The sequence below is a fragment of the Etheostoma spectabile genome, chromosome 20 (genome assembly GCF_008692095.1).
Source record: "Etheostoma spectabile isolate EspeVRDwgs_2016 chromosome 20, UIUC_Espe_1.0, whole genome shotgun sequence".
Classification (NCBI taxonomy): Eukaryota; Metazoa; Chordata; class Actinopteri; order Perciformes; family Percidae; genus Etheostoma; species Etheostoma spectabile.
In genome coordinates, this window is record NC_045752.1 from 12,215,050 (window position 1) to 12,233,259 (window position 18,210).

The 18,210-nt window shown below is 38.5% G+C and overlaps 4 protein-coding genes across 5 annotated transcripts in view; 3 read left to right on the top strand and 1 right to left on the bottom strand.

Moving 5' to 3' along the window:
- Positions 1-9,501, top strand: part of cep170ba (centrosomal protein 170Ba) — a 28,705-nt gene extending 19,204 nt beyond the window's left edge. The window contains exons 20-21 of the transcript XR_004326862.1: positions 5,213-5,217; positions 9,490-9,501. The gene's annotated coding sequence lies outside the window, so the exon portion shown is untranslated. The remainder of the gene's footprint in view (positions 1-5,212; positions 5,218-9,489) is intronic.
- pld4 (phospholipase D family member 4) lies at positions 21-3,609 on the top strand. 2 transcript variants are annotated; one of them, XM_032499860.1, is made up of 11 exons: positions 21-182; positions 330-403; positions 506-666; positions 1,220-1,403; positions 1,496-1,616; positions 1,726-1,853; positions 1,942-2,142; positions 2,344-2,483; positions 2,570-2,735; positions 2,801-2,897; positions 3,046-3,609. In XM_032499860.1, the coding sequence occupies exons 2-11, from the start codon at positions 353-355 to the stop codon at positions 3,246-3,248; spliced, it is 1,452 nt and encodes a 483-aa protein (XP_032355751.1). In that variant the 5' UTR covers positions 21-182; positions 330-352; the 3' UTR covers positions 3,249-3,609. The 2 variants fall into 2 exon arrangements, with proteins under 2 accessions (XP_032355751.1, XP_032355750.1); XM_032499859.1 differs by lacking the exon at positions 330-403 and having other exon boundaries at positions 54-182.
- srp14 (signal recognition particle 14) lies at positions 3,749-6,976 on the top strand. Its single transcript, XM_032499863.1, has 5 exons — positions 3,749-3,899; positions 5,307-5,379; positions 5,496-5,608; positions 5,720-5,752; positions 5,932-6,976. Exons 1-5 carry the CDS (start codon positions 3,876-3,878, stop codon positions 6,019-6,021), a joined length of 333 nt encoding a protein of 110 aa, XP_032355754.1. The 5' UTR covers positions 3,749-3,875; the 3' UTR covers positions 6,022-6,976.
- xgb (x globin) lies at positions 6,769-16,902 on the bottom strand. The gene is made up of 5 exons (XM_032499861.1): positions 16,531-16,902; positions 14,459-14,566; positions 13,179-13,299; positions 12,864-12,944; positions 6,769-7,247 (listed from the first exon to the last, which is right to left on the bottom strand). The coding sequence occupies exons 1-5, from the start codon at positions 16,701-16,703 to the stop codon at positions 7,128-7,130; spliced, it is 603 nt and encodes a 200-aa protein (XP_032355752.1). The 5' UTR covers positions 16,704-16,902; the 3' UTR covers positions 6,769-7,127.
- Between the last annotated feature and the right edge of the window lie 1,308 nt (positions 16,903-18,210).

Consider the following 18,210-nt stretch of genomic DNA (forward strand, 5'->3'; position numbering starts at 1 on the left):
TTTTTTTTAATTCCTAGGCAAATACATGTCTCGGCCTGAAACAAAAGTGAAACAGGAACTGTGCTATAATGTATTCGGTAGCAGAGATATCCCTTCAGATCAGTTTTGGGTGTAAGCTGGAAGAGAGGAAGCGTGTTTGTTGTGAGCTCTTTCTGGTGGAAAATTATCCACATCTGCTTTGTGTAAGTTTTGCTTTCAATACTATGGAAACCAAACTTCCTCTGAGATTTAAACTGAGTTCTTATGAGTTCTGTCTTTAGTGAAGTCAGAATTCTGGTGTGTGTATTGTCTGTCTGAGATGATAATTTCCTGCTTTTGAATGTTAATAGAGGACGAGCATTTGAAAGAAAAAATGTCTTCTATGTATAGCAGCCTTCATGACGGTTATGTTTCAAACAAAGGGGTAGGACAACATGACATATTTACCAAGTCATTCCCTATGTTTTGGTATGACGCATTTTTCTTATTCCTGGACTTGTTTTTCTATCAAACTTCATGTTGTTAGAGGTCAACCAGCTGTGTGACATTAGCTGTGGTTTTGGGCTGTCTGACAGTCCTGGGGATCCTGCTTGCCATCGCTGTGCTGAAAAGACCACCACCCCACGAAGATCATGAGACGCTTCCTAATGAAGCTGCTGGGAGCAATTTCTCTACTGACCAGTGCAGGTAATAACCCCACTGAAGATAAAGTTAAAGAAGTGTTAGTTGGTGACTGACTAATTACCTCTACATTTGCTTCTTCTTTTCTTTAATCTGAACAACTTTGGAACAAAGTACTGTATATCTGATATCTGTTAGATTTACAGTTGCATTTTGTCATAGTGTCATCACCAGGAAATTTCAGGACTTAACTGGACAATGACTTAATAGAAATTACTTTTTTATCTATGTCATGAACCATGCACAATAGATCATCTATCTTACAAATTCTGTGTATTTTACATAATGTGTGCTGTACAGTAAATTAATGAATTATTGTTTCCCCTCTTTATAATCTCTTTAATGAATACCTTGTAATCTATATTGTACTAATTTTGAGGAAGGATTTTTTTGAGCAAAGAATTCTGAAAGTAAAAATTACAAAACATACCGTATCTACTGTACATCTATTGACCATATGGTTAATATTTCCCAAAATCTAATCTATCTCTAAATTATAATTTTCTCCAGTTCAGTTTCCAGAGAATTCCCTGAGCAGATGTCTTTGTTTATCTCTTAGCATGACCCTGGTGGAGAGCATCCCTCAACATATGAAATACAAAGCCAATGTAACGCTTGGGATCCCTCTGGAAAAGGCCTGGAAAGATCTTCTCTCCGTGGCAACGGACCAAGTGGACGTGGCCTCTTTCTACTGGACTTTAACTGGGGAAGACATTAACGTTAACTCTTCCTCTGACATACCTGTGAGTTATCAACTAAAATAGACAGGCACATGGGAAGATGCACATGTTGTATGTGGGATAGACCTACAATACAGTGAGTCTGTCCTCTGCAGGGAAGGGAGATCCTGAAAGAACTCGAAGAGTTGCCCACCAGAAACGTTTCTGTCCGAGTGGTGACCAGTGTTCCCAGTGTGAGAACAAACTCCACAGATTTAAAGATCTTAAAAAATAAAGGTTTGAAAGTGACTCCCTTGTTCTCTTCATTCATTGCAGTGTTTTTCTTTGTGATGCATTGTTTGCAACGACTTTGCTTTACTGCAGTCCCCTATCTGATTGTCTGTAGGAGTTCAGGTGAGGAAGGTGAACTTTGGCCACCTGACGAAGGGTGTTCTCCACAGCAAGTTCTGGATTGTTGACAGAAAACATGTGTTTATTGGAAGCGCCAACATGGACTGGAGGGCTCTCACACAGGTAACACCAAAACAATTACAGATGCTTATTTTAAACCTTAAAACAATGCCAAACCATTTTTATAATTCACTTTTGTCCGGTGTTTTAGGTGAAGGAACTGGGAGTAGTTGTCTACAACTGCCCCAGTCTAGCAAAGGACCTCCATAAGATTTTCCAGTCCTACTGGGCGATGGGGCAGTCCAACAGCTCCCTGCCACAGCCCTGGCCTGCAAAGTATGACACTTCCATCAATAAACATCACCCCCTGCTGGTGAAAACTGATAATATCTCCAGCAGGCTGTACCTCACGGTGAGTTCCTTAGGTTTCAGTTCCATTTTACAGGACACAGTTATTCTGATGGATAAGGGGCTGTTATCTCTGTTTACACCGAGGTAACTGTACAGTGTGTCTTACCATTTCAGACACCAAAAACCTCAAACTGTTACCTTATGGAAGTCAGGGTTTGATGTACCAAATGTGGTCTTGTTCAATATTTGTGTTTCACCCCAGGGTTCTCCACCATCGTTCTGTCCTCCATCGAGGACTCAGGACCTGGAGGCTATTGTCTCCATCATCTCAGATGCCCAACACTATGTGGATGTAGCCGTTATGGAGTACTTCCCAACCACACGCTTTGAAAAGCCTCAGAGGTGACCCACAAAAGAAACCCTTTGTTGCCATCAACTGTTCACATCTTTTGCTTTATTTCCTCACTTTGGATTCTTTAATTGAATAGATACTGGCCTTTCATTGATGATGCCATTAGGACGGCTGCATTTGAGAGGAAGGTTAAGATGCGCATGCTGATCAGCTGTGGGCGGGACTCTGACCCAGCCATGCTGCCCTTTCTTCAGTCTCTAGCCTCAATGAACAGCCCTCACCAGGATATCAGCATCCAGATAGTAAGACACAACATGAAATAAATGCATCTGCTGGGTGTAAACACTGATCTTTCTTTTCTTTTCAGAAACTGTACATTGTGCCTGTGGGAAACCAGTCTGATATTCCATATACCAGGGTCAACCACAATAAATACATGGTGACTGATAAAGTAGCCTACATTGGTGAGTTTATTTTCATGATTATTATTTCCACGCATTAACTGTTGAGTTTGAACTCAGTAGAGTTATTGTGCAGTCATGGGTTGAGGAGTATGTTTGTTGCATGTGAATTGGTTAATAACTGACCAGATTACATTGCGTTGTTCCTTAGGTACCTCCAATTGGTCTGGGGACTACTTTGTGACCACAGCTGGAGTGGGTCTGGTGATTTCCCAGCATGCTCCTCACCCTGTATGGAGGACCAAGGCCCTGCAGAGCCAGCTCAGGGCAGTCTTTGAAAGAGACTGGAACTCTGAGTTTGCTGTGCACCTTGCTGACCTGGGGCACCACCCAGACTGTGCACTATCAAGATGACAGAAACACATACATTTTATTATCAAGACCATATTCAAACCATAGCTTTGTGTATGTTGCTGTTGTTATGTTATGTTATATCTTTGTCTAAATCATCAGATTTGGTAGATATCCAATGTTATGAATGAAAAAACAATATAATCATATTCTTTAAAGTGAATGTGTGCTGAAAGTGAGCATAAAGTGAATGTTTTGCATGTTAAAGCCCTGACATTTATATTTTGTATCAGCTGTAATGTAATATAACGTGCCTGTACCTAGAAAAAAAGTGCATTGAGTTATCATTTATGCTTTTATAAGGTGTGGTATGTACAATTACGGAGCATATTGTATAAATATTAAAAATAAATGGTAATGATCATGTATGACAACCTTGATGAGATTTTGTCATCAAATTAAATGTGTTCAGGGTCAGTTACTTCAAAATGTACAAAGTTTCCTCCAACTATTGTATGTATGACTGACTGCAGAGAGCTTTGTGTGGGGTTCCCCTCCCTGGCAGTAGGCGGCGCTGTGACTTAACGTATGTCCCCGCAGTGAAGGCGCAGGGCGGAGCTCCGGCTTGTGTAGTACGTGTGCTTCACAGTTAGCCAGGACCAGTAAACCACTAAAGCTGAAGTCAGAATCATGGTGCTGCTTGAAAACGATTCGGTAAGAACAAAAAGTACATCGTTAATAATTTGGTCTGTCGACGTTATTGATTTTAAAGTAGACCTTGACACGGTATACTTTAGCTGTCTAGTTAACAGATAGCGTTAGCAACACGTTTGACTGACTCATTAGCCAGCCTGCTAACGTTTGGTTGAAGCTAAAAGTGGTTTCGCGTAAATCTGACGAATGGGTTGTTCAGTTATTAATCTAACGCTATACTTTATAGCATATTAAGAGCCATAAACTGGCTTTTATAACGTGCTTTCCGAAGAAGGGGTTATAATTTTGTACAGACACCAATATAGTTAAACTTGGACTAGCTAGTTAAATTAGCACCAGGGTTATTAACTAAGTTAACTAGCTAAACTATAAATGTAACGTTGCCTTTTATAAACTAAAACAATACAGCAGTGAAATTATTTCTAGTAAACGAAAACAATTGAACTAAACTGAACCCTGAAACTAAACTACAACTAGCAAACGCACTGAAACCGAATTGAAAAAATACATTTGTAACATTGGTTGGCACTCGGTAACTTATCATTTCAAGGTAACGAACTACATTAACGACATTAGTTTATTAGCAACTTCAGTTATTCTATTATTAGATCTCTACTCAGGTTGAAGGTGGGCGAGAGCTTTGATGGGAGTGTATTGAATAACAAAGCTTCATCTACCAATAAGAGTGATAAATGTGTAATTTCTACACCTGCACTTCCAGTTGCAAAAAATAGCTAACCGGAGACTCAGGAGGATGTCAATCAGTCTATACACGCACAGTCCTGGGAAGAGCCTAATCAGCCAAATTAATTCTGAACACCTGTGTGGGTGTTCAGAACCTTTTGAATACTATAGTTAAGCTAAACTCAATGTTAAGGTTATCTACCAGGTCTTTTTGCAACCTCTACTCACAAGATTATTAGTTGACGTTAGCTATCTAAAACTAATGCAGTCTAATATAGTAGGCTGAAAGGTTTATGAGATTCTCTCCCCTATTAATGAGGGCAGGCTAAAATTACCCTAAATGTTAGTACACACATATATCTTATTGTACCCTTCATGGAGGGATGTTGTATAAATCAACCTACACGTGATCCGCCGTAAAACTGTAGGTGACTTAAAACTACATTAGTTTAGACTAAGTGTACGTAATACCAGAGATGGGAGTAAGTCACACATGGGCAAGTCTTACCCTTCAAGTTTCAAGCAAGTCCAATGCACTTTTTGTGACAATCAAGCAAGTCTGCCTAATACATTGACAACTGAGTGTATAATCAGTCCAAAACTGCAGAAAGCATTATTGCTATGTCAAGGCTGTGTTGCAACTGCAGCCCCAAACATTAATGATCATTTTGGCAGGGCTGTCAGTTGTTGGGGCAATAATGTTTGATTTGCTCTGTTGTCCAGTTTCTCACAGAGCTCACACGGCTGTTCCAGAAGTGCAGAACATCTGGCAGTGTTGTCATCACGCTAAAGAAATGTAAGCAGACATCCCTCCTGAGTTTTGACATTCATCATTCGAGTTTAGTCAGTAAATAAAGCTGCGTTCCCATTTCAACATCTAATTATCTGGAATGGGACTTTCTTTTTCCCCAGATGATGGGAGGACCAAGCCAGCACCCCGAAAGGGCCACACAGAGTCATTTGAACCAGCAGACAACAAATGTCTCATCAGAGCATCTGAGGGAAAAAAGAAAATAAGCACAGTGGTGAGCTTACTGTGTTTCCTGTTTGTATGTTTGTCCTAACAGATCTGATATTTAGCTGGAAATGTTTTTCACAAGGTGTTGATGCTCACTTCTCATTTTTTACTATTTCAGGTCAGCACCAAAGAAGTAATCAAGTTTCAAATGGTGGGTTGAGCTAGTTTTTGTTTTCAATTTCAGTGTTGTGTGGAAGCTATTGCCTTGTGTCACAATATGCTGACTTTCTTGATTAGGTCTCCTTGATGTTATCAAAATGATTTGTTTCATAGTCTCTTTTAATAATTGAGCTGAGAACTTGATCATGAACCTCGAAATCCTGTTTACAGGCATACTCCAACCTCCTTAGAGCTCACATGGATGGACTTAAGAAGAAAGATAAGAAAAGCAAAAGCAAGAAGACCAAAGCCACCCAATGAGGAACAGACTCTTAAACATAACCATGGGTACCTAAACTGGCCTGTACAATTTGAGGCAACGGGAAAGGCCTCCACTAGGTCGGTCACCCCAATCGGCTTTCTTCCCATTCACCTGAGGCCTCCGAATCTCTGTTCATTTACCTGGTGACTACTTTGATATTATGCCATTGTTTGCATGGTAAGGTCTCATATATATGGCTGTTTGGTGCCACTGGCCATCTAGAGCAGAAAACCTGAGGATTTCTAGCAGCTCGTGCAGGACAAAGCAAGTCGGCTTAATTCAATCTCCACTATTTCTGCTTTGGAACCAGGTCATCAACAGCTGTGTCACCTCTGGAACCAAATACATGGAGCCCAATGATTATTACCTGCATTTTCATTCTATTTAATTGTTAGAGTCCATATTTATGTTATATTTGCAGCTGACCCGAGAGCTGTGTTTTTTTTTTTTTTAAATAATCAAATAAGCATTGAATTTACTGCTACGTTGTTTTGAAACACAGAACTAAACCAGATTTTATTGGATGATTTCTATAAACCAGTTTCACGGTTAGCTTGATGACAATTTACTTTATTTTGTTTTTATTTTAACTCCTGCTGTACAATATTTTATAATTTGAACCAATTTCTACCAAGCTGATGAAACTGGCCATCGTAAATTGGTAAATACCAATTACATTTTGTAGTTTCAGTTACCGTGGTTAATTGAAAGGTGAATAGGATTCTGAATGATGACATGTCAAATGATAAAAGTTGTAGATTTTACTGAAAGGCATGTTTGAGTTATGAATACTGAGACTGTACTGGGTGTAATTCTGTCATACTAAGCAAGTTTACTACCGCTGGTATATTCTGTCAGCCATTTGCTCCGTCTCTTCGTGCTCCCACATCCTGATCCCATGAAAGAGGACTGCAGCAGAATTAAAGTTCAGAAATAAAGTGTATTGTTGAAAGTTACTGCATGTTTTTATTTGTGTTAAAACCGCAAACCATGACTAGTAAACATGAGCAATGTAGAAAAGGAAACAGTAAATACACTATATACATAAACTCATTTCTGTGCTCTACTGATAAAACGGTCTGAGTTAAAGTTGAAAAGGCGCCTCTCATAGCGCTGTGTTCTTCTTGTCTGGTCTTCCCTTCGGCGAGAGCGCCAGGTGGCTCTGTCGGTTGCTCTCTTCCTCGTATCCGTGCTTCATCAGGCTGGTCACCAACTGGAACATGGTCTGGGTCACAAACAACACACATTGAACTGGGCCAGGGTCTCCATGCGCAAAGGACATTCATTCTTTAGACAAAGTTTTGGAAAGAGCATGTATGAGTACAAAACGATGATGGGTGTCGTTTGTCCACAAATGAGCACCAAAGTTGCAGTGCAGGATATGGAATAGGGAAGGTTTGCTGGAGGTTGTATGTAGCTTAGTTATGGACTGAATGCTTTTTTAAAATATATTTCTTTGATCAATATGGAACATTTAAATCAATCAGCTACTTAAAGAAAGTGTGGTAGACAAAATAAAACTCTTTATTTGGATAAACTTTAGGCTTGTAGCGGGTGTACAAGTTATTAAAAAAATGTTCACATCAATTTGTTATTTGACAGACTAGAAGTACCCATAATGTTGTACATAATGTTTTGGATTTGTATATGTGTTATATATTTTTGAAAAAGTCATAGTATAGTATGTCAAAAAATAGGTAGTCATACAACATTGTAGTGTAGTACGTCAAAATAATTCATAAAAAGGTCATAGTACGATGCATTCCTACTCTGTGTATTGTTAGTAATTGTTTGTCACTGTTTATAATTTCTAAATCTATATATTCTTTTTTAAATTTGATAACAAAAAAAGTCATAATACAGTGTCAATAAAGTCATGGTATAGTATGTTGAAATAAATGACAAAAAAAAGTAATAGATGTTGAAAAAAAGCAATCGAAAAGTCATAGTATAGTTTGTTAGAAAAAGTGATTAAAAGCCATAGTATGTCTTAGTATGTCTAAAAAAGGCAAAGTATAGTTTCTTGAAGAAATTGATAACAAAAAATGTCATAGTATAGTATGTCCAAAACAGGGATAAAAAGTCACTGTACAGTATGTCAAAAAAAAGTCATAGTATGTCAAAAAGTTGGAAAGAAATCATAGTATGTCAAAAAAGGTCATGGTTTAGTATTTTGAAAAAGTCGAAGAAAAAAAATCCTAGTATAGTATGTTGAAGAAACTGACTAAAAAAAAGTCAGCGTAGTAAGTCGAAAAAAGTGATAAAAACATAAAGTATGTCAAAAAAGTAATAAAAAAGTCATAGTATAGTATTTCAAAAAAAGTCATAGTGATAATAGTCATGGTATAGTATGTCAAAAAAGTAATTTTATAGAATGTCAAAAAAAGTTTAAACAAAGTCATGGTATGGTTTGTTGAAAAAGTCACAGTATATTTCCTCAAAAACTGTAGTATGTCAAAAAAAGTCACAAAAAATCATTGATCATTTCGATAATGTGTCAAAAGAAAGTTAAAGTGTAATTTGTTAAAAGTCATAGTATACAGTATTTTGAAAGAAAGTCATGGTATATGTCAAAAAAGTCATAAAAATATACAGTATAGTACATTGTAAAAAAGTGATAATCACAGTGTAACGTGCCAAAAAAGTGATAAGGGAGACTAACAAAAACACAAATTTTCTCTTCATCTACTTGTATTTTTCATTCCTGTAAAGTATGTCTTCAAACTAATTACAACCAGCAGTATTTGAACACTCTACCTTCTGTTTTCCAGTCATTCTCTTATCATCCTAAGCTATTTGACCAAAAAAAAAAGTGATAGTATAGTATGTTGATAAAATTCGAAAAAAGTGATAGTTTGTCAAATATAGTCACAGTATAGCATGTTGAAAAAAACAATATGAAAAAATCATAGTATAGCATGTTGAAAAAGGAGATAAAATCATAGTATATTATGTCGAAAAAGTGATGAAAAAAATCATAGTATAGAATGTCAAAAAAATAGATAAAATCATAGTATATCATGTCAAAAAAATGATAAAAATGCCGAAGTGTTGCATGTCAAAAAAACTGGTAAAAACGTCATAATATGTTATGTGGAAAAAAAGTGATAAGAGTGAATAACAGGAATATTATTGTATTCTTCATTCCGGTAAAGTAGGAAACTAATTGGACACTAAAGGATTTGTACACTCAACCTTCTGTCTTCCAGCCCTTCACCAACCACCCTAAACAAATTCATGTTTTTGCAAAAAACTCAAACTATAGTGTTTGAAAAAGTGATTAAAAATTCATAGTACAGCATGTCAAAAAAAGTCATAGTATAGTATCATATATACATAGTATAATAAAAAGTCGTACAAATTCATATTATAGTACGTTGTGAAAAAGTGATGAAGAAGTCAAAAAAGTTTTGTCAAAAAAGTCATGGCATAATATGTTGAAAAAAAGGATGAAAAAAATGTCATAGTATACAGTGTGTTGAAAGAAAGTCATAGTATAATATGTCCAAAAAGTCATTCAAATGTATGGTATAGTATGTCCAATTACTCATAATGTAGTATATTGAAAAGTCATAGTTAAAATAGTCATAGTATAGTATGTTGAAAAAAGTAAAAAAAAATCATTTCTAGTTTGTAGAAGAAATTGATGAAAAACAGTCAAAAATAGTACGTCCAAAAAGTGATAGCATAGCACAGCATGTCGAAAAAAGTCATAGTATAATAAGTCGAAAATGTTGGAAAAAAGTTATAGTATAAAAAGTTGAAAAAAGTAAAAATATACTAATAGTACAGTATGTCAAAATAGTCGTGAAAATACATAGTAAAGTATGTCGAAAAAGGTCATAGTATAGTATGTCAAAAAAGTCATAGTACAGTATGTCAAAAAAATTCATAGTATGTATGTCGAAAAAAGTCATAGTATCTCAAAAAAATTGATTAAAAAAAAGTCGTAGTATAGTTTGTTGAAAAAAGTTATTAAAAAGTCATAGTATAGTATGTCAAAAAAAGTAATAAAAAGTCAAGTATGTTAGCAAAAAACGTCATAGCATAGTATGTCGAAAAAAGTGAGAGACTGAGAGGAAAACAACTTTTCTTTTCATCTTCATTCCTGTATGTCGACAAAAAAAAAAGTCATAAAAGACAAAAAATAATCATGGAATGGTGTGTCGAAAAAAGTTATATTATAGTATGTCAGAGGAAAGTCATAGTACATATTGGTGAAAAAAGTCTAAAAAAGTCATAGCATACAGTAGTATGGCAAAAAAAATTACAGTCTAGCATGCTGAAAAAGTGATCAAAAGTATAGTATGTCAAAAACATGATAAAAAAGGCATCATGTACTCATAATTTGTGAATGCTAATTCTGCTGATTATTTGATCTTTGATATGCGTTTTGTCCAAAGTAGTACAGTATGTCGAAAAAAAGTGATAAAAAAGTCAAAGTGTTGAATGTCATAAAAAGTGATAGTATGATCACTGACGATGTGTCCAGGTCGCAGCACAGCGTTATTTAAGAACTGTCATCCAAAGCCTGAACGAACGTGTAAACTCCTCAGCCCGGACTAGGAAAGAAAATAGGTAAGAGACGTATTTATTGTGTAATACTGAGAAGCAACACATCATTTAATCATCTAATAACGCAAGGGGTCTTTAAGTGACATAACATGATGTGACAGAGCCATGTTCCATTTTCTTAATATGCTCATGTATGGTTCAGTGAGATGTAAATTCCTCATCAGTCGAGCTTGTGTTGCACTGGTTTCCATCTTGACATGTTGCAGAGCGCATTAAAGAGACTCTGGCGCACGCTGGACACAAACCATCACTACTGCTGACATGCTGATTGCACGTCAGGGGCGGCTGTGGCTCAGTGGTAGAGCGGTTGCCTGCCAATTGGAAGGTTGGTGGTTCGATCCCCGCCCCTGCAGTCATTGTCGAAGGGTCCTTAGGCAGACACTGAACCCGAGTTGCCCCCAGTGCTGCTCATCGAGTGTGAAGGTGTGTGAGTGTCTATCTGATGAGCAGGTGGCACCTTGTACGGCAGCCCCGGCCACAGTGTATGATGTGGAATGGTGAATGTTTCCTGTAGATGTAAAAGCGCTTTGAGCAGTTGTTAAACTGAAAAGCGCTATATAATACAGCACATTTACTATTCCTGAGGCGATTACCCAGAATGATGCTCCCGATGAACTCCCATACAGTCCCTGACAAAAGTCTTGTCGCTTGTGTACAAATTGACCTGAAGTGCCGCTGAAATATATTTCTAATCAAGATTTATTTACAAAAATGGCTCATTTTAATCCCAACAGCTTTGTAATAATTTTTCAGTGCAAAAAGAAACTGTCAAAAAGTATTCTAATATTCACAGCTTGGTAAACCCATTGAGTCATTTTTTGCAAAGACATAAGTGTTGTGCCCTTGTCATATGAGCTCACCTGTGACTAATAATGGATCAATCAGTCTCAGGTGTGTATAAAAACAACCCCAGTACACTAGACCTTCACATCAACTGCAACGAGACCTCTGCAAACATGCCTAAGATTCCCTGAGACTAAAGTTTTCATTATCAAGAGGCTGAAGACCAGATCCACTGCTGATGTGTGGCAGACACCTTCAATGTGTCTCAGCATCAAGTACAAAGGATTAAAAAAACATCTGAAGACACTGGAGATGTTTTTGACAAGCCCAGGTCAGGCAGACCCCGCAAGACAACTGCTCGCGAGGACCGTTTGTTGGCTCGAAATCCAAGGCCAGCCCATTTTCCACTGCAGCAGAGCTCCACGAACCTGGTCACCTGAAGTCCCTGTGTCAACCAGAACGGTTTGTCGGATTCTGCCTCGAAATGGCCTCCTGGTCGAATCAGTGCCCAGAAGCCCACTAAACAAAAGACAATTGAAAAACCGTGTGGCATTGCCAAGGCCCACAGCCTGCTAAAGGATGACGCTGGAGAAGTGAAGAAGTGGATTTTTCAGATGAATCTTCTGTTGAATTACACCACAGTTGCCGCAAATATTGCAGGAACCTACTGGAGCCCGCATGGATCCAAGATTCACCCAGAAAACCGTGAAGTTTGGTGGCGGAAAAATCCTGGTCTGGGGTTACATCCAGTATGGGGGTGTGCGAGAGATCTGCAGGGTGGAAGGCAACATCGATAGTCTCAAATACCAAGAAATCTTAGCTACCTCTTATATTCCCAACCATAAAAGAGGCCAAATTCTCCAGCAGGATGGTGCTCCATCGCATACTTCCATCTCCACTTCAAAGTTCCTCAAGGCGAAGAAGATCAAGATGCTCCAGGATTGGCCGGCCCAGTCACCAGACATGAACATCATGGAGCATATGTGGGGTAGGATAAAGAGGAAGCATGGAGGACCAAACCAAAGAATATTGATGACTCGGGAGGCAGCAAGACTGCTTTCCTAGCTATTCCTGATGACTTCATCAAACATGGTCTGAATCCTTGCCAAACCGCATGGATCAGTCCTTCAAGCTCATGGAAGTCATACAAATATTAATTTGAATTTCACAGCACCACTATTTATTTGCTGACATATTTAGTATTTTAGTAAATTTGTTCAATTTCTGTATAGGCGACAAACTTTTGTCTTGCCAAAATTTGACCTTTCTGTCTTGTTTAAATAATAAATCTTTTTTATGAACTAATTTATTTCAGTGCATTGAACATCATTTGGGAGGGTTTTGCTTTTCATATGAGCTATTCTTACAAACCATTGATTATTAAAGAGGTTAATAGCAGGGTGTTTCTACAAAATAGATAAGCGACAAGACTTTTGTCAGGGACTGTACAGAGGCACACAGGTCACACAATGGCACTCCTTACCTTCCACGCCTCCTCCAGCTCAGCCGTCCACCTCTCCTTCAGGATGGGCTGCACGGCACAGATGAATTCTGCTCCGACATACTGGAAAATAATTATGCAAGATACTTACTGATGTGTGTGTGCCTTGTTGTTAACAGGGATGATATCCAGTAAGTGTGTCACAGCATTCTTGTTATGTGCAAGAGTAGGTGTGTTTCCATTTTTGCAGTTTGGGGTCAATTCATTCAGCTGCTGTGATTTTAGTCTCAGTGCAATGGTGAGTCTGAGTAAGAGTTACAGCTGAAATTAGAATAAATTGGATCATCGGGGTCTTACACTGTAGTACTTAGGTGGGGCGTTGTAATGATAATGGCTTTTCCCCAGCTCCAGAGCCAGAGCTTCCAGTCTCTCCAGCTGGTCCAGTCTAGCCACACTTTTCTCGATTAAAGACATCACCCTGAAAAAGATGGAGAAAAAAAGACGCCCAGCCCGATTGATCCACCAGTTAATTGTGAATTGGCAGTAGGCGACTATCAACTGACACATCTCCACTGTAGATAAGCTTGTGACACTCTTCCGTGTTGAAAGGCTGTATGGTGGGAGTTGCAGTTTCACAAACTTAAATAACTACAAATATACACACAACTGATTCTCATCAATCTAGCTCACACTTGATAATGCAAAATTGCACAATATATTATCCCTAAAAAAAAAAAATTGTGTCGGGAACAAAACACCACAGAATCAATTTCCTTTGTTGCTTTTGCGGGTGTGTCTGTCACCACTGCAGAGTGTGTGGGTGATAGTTTTGAAGATGGATATGGAACAAAGGGTTAGAGTTGGTTTAGCTCTCTCTTTCCTCTGTCTCGCTGCCACCGTGGACATTTTGCACTAATGCCCCAGAGTGTGGTTGAGGGGCCATTTGGCCTTATCACAGAATATGAGAGCAGCCGATTCATGCTTGGATGGGTCTGTGTCTCTGCTGCATTGCCACGCTAGCCTCTGTACCTTCAGGCAGTAATTGGCGGCTTTGGCCTTGAGCATAGAGGAACTGATGCACACCACAGACAAGTGGCTGTGATAGATGCCACAAGCTCTATCTGCAGCAGAGTGGCAAGGAACGTTATAATGATCCCACCACCTGAGGCACCACTTATCTTAGGATTTCATCCACTATTCTGTGTGCAACATGCTTTCATTATGTACTGTTAAAAACATGAGTCCGGTGATATTCTTTCTTTTTCCGATGAAAAGACCAAAACAACTACAGTATGCATTGATTCCACTAACAAGTTTTGCCTGTAGCCAACGCCTGATATTCCTCGGTGGCATTCAGCTCCCTTGTTGTCCAAAAGCTATTGAAAACACATCGAGGATACACTGTCCTGCTGGCGCACATGCTCACTGAAGCTGTGATTCCCAACCAGGGGTACGTTTACTTCTCCCAAGGGGTACCTTGAATATTAGTGGAGTGGCTCTGAAAATTTCAAAAAGCAGAAATTATGGCTTATGTGCTCTCCTGGCGAGTGTATGCCGTGCAGTACTATGCTATGCTATCATTGGCTGGTTTGTTCAGTTTGGCTACAGTGTTGATGTGTGATGAGCTGGTGACTGACCGTAGACCGTGTGCCCTGAGCTCCCGGCTGGTCCGCAACCGCTCCAGGTCCTCCACGTCTCGGAACAGGAAGAAGACATCCTTGCATTCAGGATGGGTCTCAAACAACCTGTTACCAAGACAACAGTGCACGCTTCTGAGAGCTGCCTGTCATAGGAATTCCCAGACCAAAACAAACCTATCTATCTATATAAATATATACTGTATATATACACAGTAGACATATAATGCAGCACAGGCAACCTGGACATGTGTGGTGCTGAACTGTAACACCAAGCTAGGCATTAATGATACATTATAGTTTCAAAAAAGTGTGGGTATGGCAGGTCGATCAGAATGCTTATTCTATTTGTTTTTTGTTTTTTTTCCTTTATTACGTGGCCTTCAGTGCTGTTAGTGAGAGGGAAAAAACATGTGCTTCTAACCCGACATACATAACAGAGTCCTCATGAATAAATGCATTAGATGTCTAAAATGTGCCCTCCTTGATAGATAAATTGATGAATAGAGGTGGTGGGTGAGGTGTTGCCGAAGCGATGGTGTCTCTAATGGCTACAGTGGAAAACATGAGTAGCTCATTGGCCTTTGACAAGCAGACGATAACACGGAGAGAGGTCTATTGAAATGCCTGTTTTAAATTTGTCTAACCCTCTAGTTTGGCTCATTAGTTTTAAAGTATAATTTAACTATGTTCCAACCGGCAGTGGACTACAGCATTTGCACTGGGGTGTAAGTGGCTGTGAAATTTGCTTTCTCAATATCCATCCCTCCTACTCACCATCTTCATTGATTTGAGAAAAGGGGAAATTGGCTGCTCTTTATTTTTCCAATCGCTGTCAACACAGCAGCCACCCGTAGAGAGCTTCCTATTTTATTCCATTGTGTGTTCTCTCGTCGGGTAGTAGGTGCAAGTCTGCATGCATGCAGACAATGTACCACTATATCGCTCAGGTGGAATTTTAATTGGCCCTGCTCAGAGGTTGTATTCATCGAGCCCATCTGAGTCTTTAGAGTCTCTTGTTTTGTATAAATAAAATAAATAAAATAAATTAGACAGAGGAACATCCCCTTGCCAAGGAATTATGTCTGTTAAATATTTTTTTTTTTTTTAAAGAACACAATTGAAAACAGGTGATTCATATTTGTTGTTTCACTGTAACAATTACTGTTCAGTTATGAGATACAAGCCCTGACCAGAGGAGGCCCATTAATAGCCAGGCTGAAATATAAAGGTCTATCTTCTATCTAACTGTTGAGGTTACCCAGGGGAAGCATAGGATTAATTGGGCTTCTAGCCATGTGCCTGGTAGTCTCTGTACTTTAGATACAGCAGACTGTCCACATTTCTTTAACATCATACAAATTCATTTGTTTTATTTCCCTGCTAAAGACCAAAGATGTTTTCCCGGTCATTATACTCATTGATAAAATACATTTTCCTGATGCCTAATGCCTTCAATTGTATGGCAGGCCTGGTGGCTGTGTATTATTATGTAATGTTAAGATGTGATAGGAAGTGATAAGAGGGGAGGAGGGTTATTCCGCTCTGAGCTCTAAATGAAAAGCTGCGGGTCAGAGGGCAGAGCACAGGAATACTGGATGTTCACTTTTCCGGCTTGTATAAAAAGGTCAGCATCATGTCATCGCCGCAGCAGATCAGAAGACCTTCTGCACACCTTCTGTGCCAGAAGGTCAGAACACTGCAGAGGTTTCACTAAGCTGTTTGGTAAGGTTAAACTGAAGTTTGTCCTTTGCTGTGCGTTATAATCAGGAATATGGGTCATTTAAACATATGAAATGGGAAGAAAAAGTTGGCTTTTGGCCGCACAATTCACAATATATAGGCTACATTTAACAAATTACTACATCTGCAGATATAATATATGTGTACACACTGTATATGTATACGTCTCAGTGTGACTTTATAAAACTTAGAAATTTAGTGACATTACATATAAACATTATTGGTCCTATAGCTTTACATTATCTATTCTCCTTCTAATTAGCCAACTAGACGAATTCATTTGAAGTTATTTAACCTGGAAAAGCACAGACAAGGCTTAAGCATCCTACCTGACAAACATAATAATCCCAACTTTGGCTATATCGTCCTGGATAACTTTCCATGACTCCTTGATCATCTGAATCTGATCCTCGCTGGGATACGCAGCACCAGCACCAGACTCCTCTGTAGTCCTGTCTCCAAACTCAGCTTTTGCAGCCAGACCTGATATTGCGCAGCCCATTCTTCATTAAAAAAAAAACCAGACAATTATGTTTTTGAGGCAATCCAGGAAGAAATATCGAAGGTAAATTGATTTTGTGTCACAGGAAATCTAATGTTCCTGACATCTGGTTTAAGTGCGCGACCGCTCCGCGTCTTAAACTACACGCCTCTGGTCTGTCTCACCGATTGGTGTCAAGTCAGTAAATAGACACACAATATTATGCAAGTTCAGGTCACCGTTTCAAAATAAAATAAAAAACCTTCGTTGATGACAACATATTACAGGGAGCGCTAACTGCGTTTTTATGTTGAAGGATTTAATGTTGACTTCCGGTGTGAGTCTTTCGATTCATGACTGACTTGACGCAGCGTTTCCAGTGAAGAGGGAAATTAACAGCGCGCACAAATGCTGGGCTATGCAGTCATTTTAAATAAAAGGCAGATTACACAAATGAATAAAGATATACACGCATGTGCCCAAATTAATATACTGCCACTAGCTGTTCTAGTCTGATTCTGGTAGCAAATTAAGATGAAAGCGCATTGACCAAAGGTTTTACGCGTCAATTCTACGATTGTTTATTAACATTTAATTAACATTTTAACCCTCGTTTGGTGGACATTGGGGTCCCATAGAGCTCAATTCTGTAGGCTTATGTGTATTAATATTATTAATGATTAAAGCGGTAACCCTTCCGTTTGCCACAAACTTGCCTATTTAATATGTATGTGGACCCTTCAGTTTTTATTGAAAATATGGGAAACTTCAAGCATGAAAAAATGTACAATAACAATATATTTTCTGGAATGGGAAAATAAAAAAAGGTTGCTACCCGGTCAGTATTTACATGAGGAAAATCTCCCAAATATACAGTTTTATAAATAACATTAAAGAAAATATACAACTTACTGAGAAAAACAAAGCTCCAGTGATACAGTATGTGAAAACAGTTTTAGAAGCAGCTACATGGAATTAATTACACAAACAACTAATGTGACCACATGCATGAAAGTCAACAAATGTTAAAAGGAAACCCTCTTTGGTGTACAATTCGGTCGGAGACTTCGGTCAGAAAGCTCTCTCGTCAATGACACTTCAACTCCTTTTTGCTTTTCCCTAAAAATACATCTGACAGTTTACATGGTTAAATGGTAACATTGCTATGCTATAGTGGTTATACTGTAGCAAGAAGCATCAACAGTGGGAGGGAACCAAAGAAATGTAACAACTTAGTAGACACCTAATCTTCAATTGATACAGGAAACTATATACACATTTTACATAAACTTGTGCAGTGCAGTCAAATACCCAATGTACAAATATTGCAACCCACCTTTTTGAAGACAATATACTTTCCCCTCATGGACTAATGACCAATAATATCCCTTTGTGTTACACTGTTGCCAAACATCATCACTATTTCCTTAGTGAAAACAATGTGCAGACAAAAAGATGCATTCTTTTCTTTGTGTGTGTGTGTGTATATGTGTATATGTGTGTGTGTGTGTGTGTGTGTGTGTGTGTG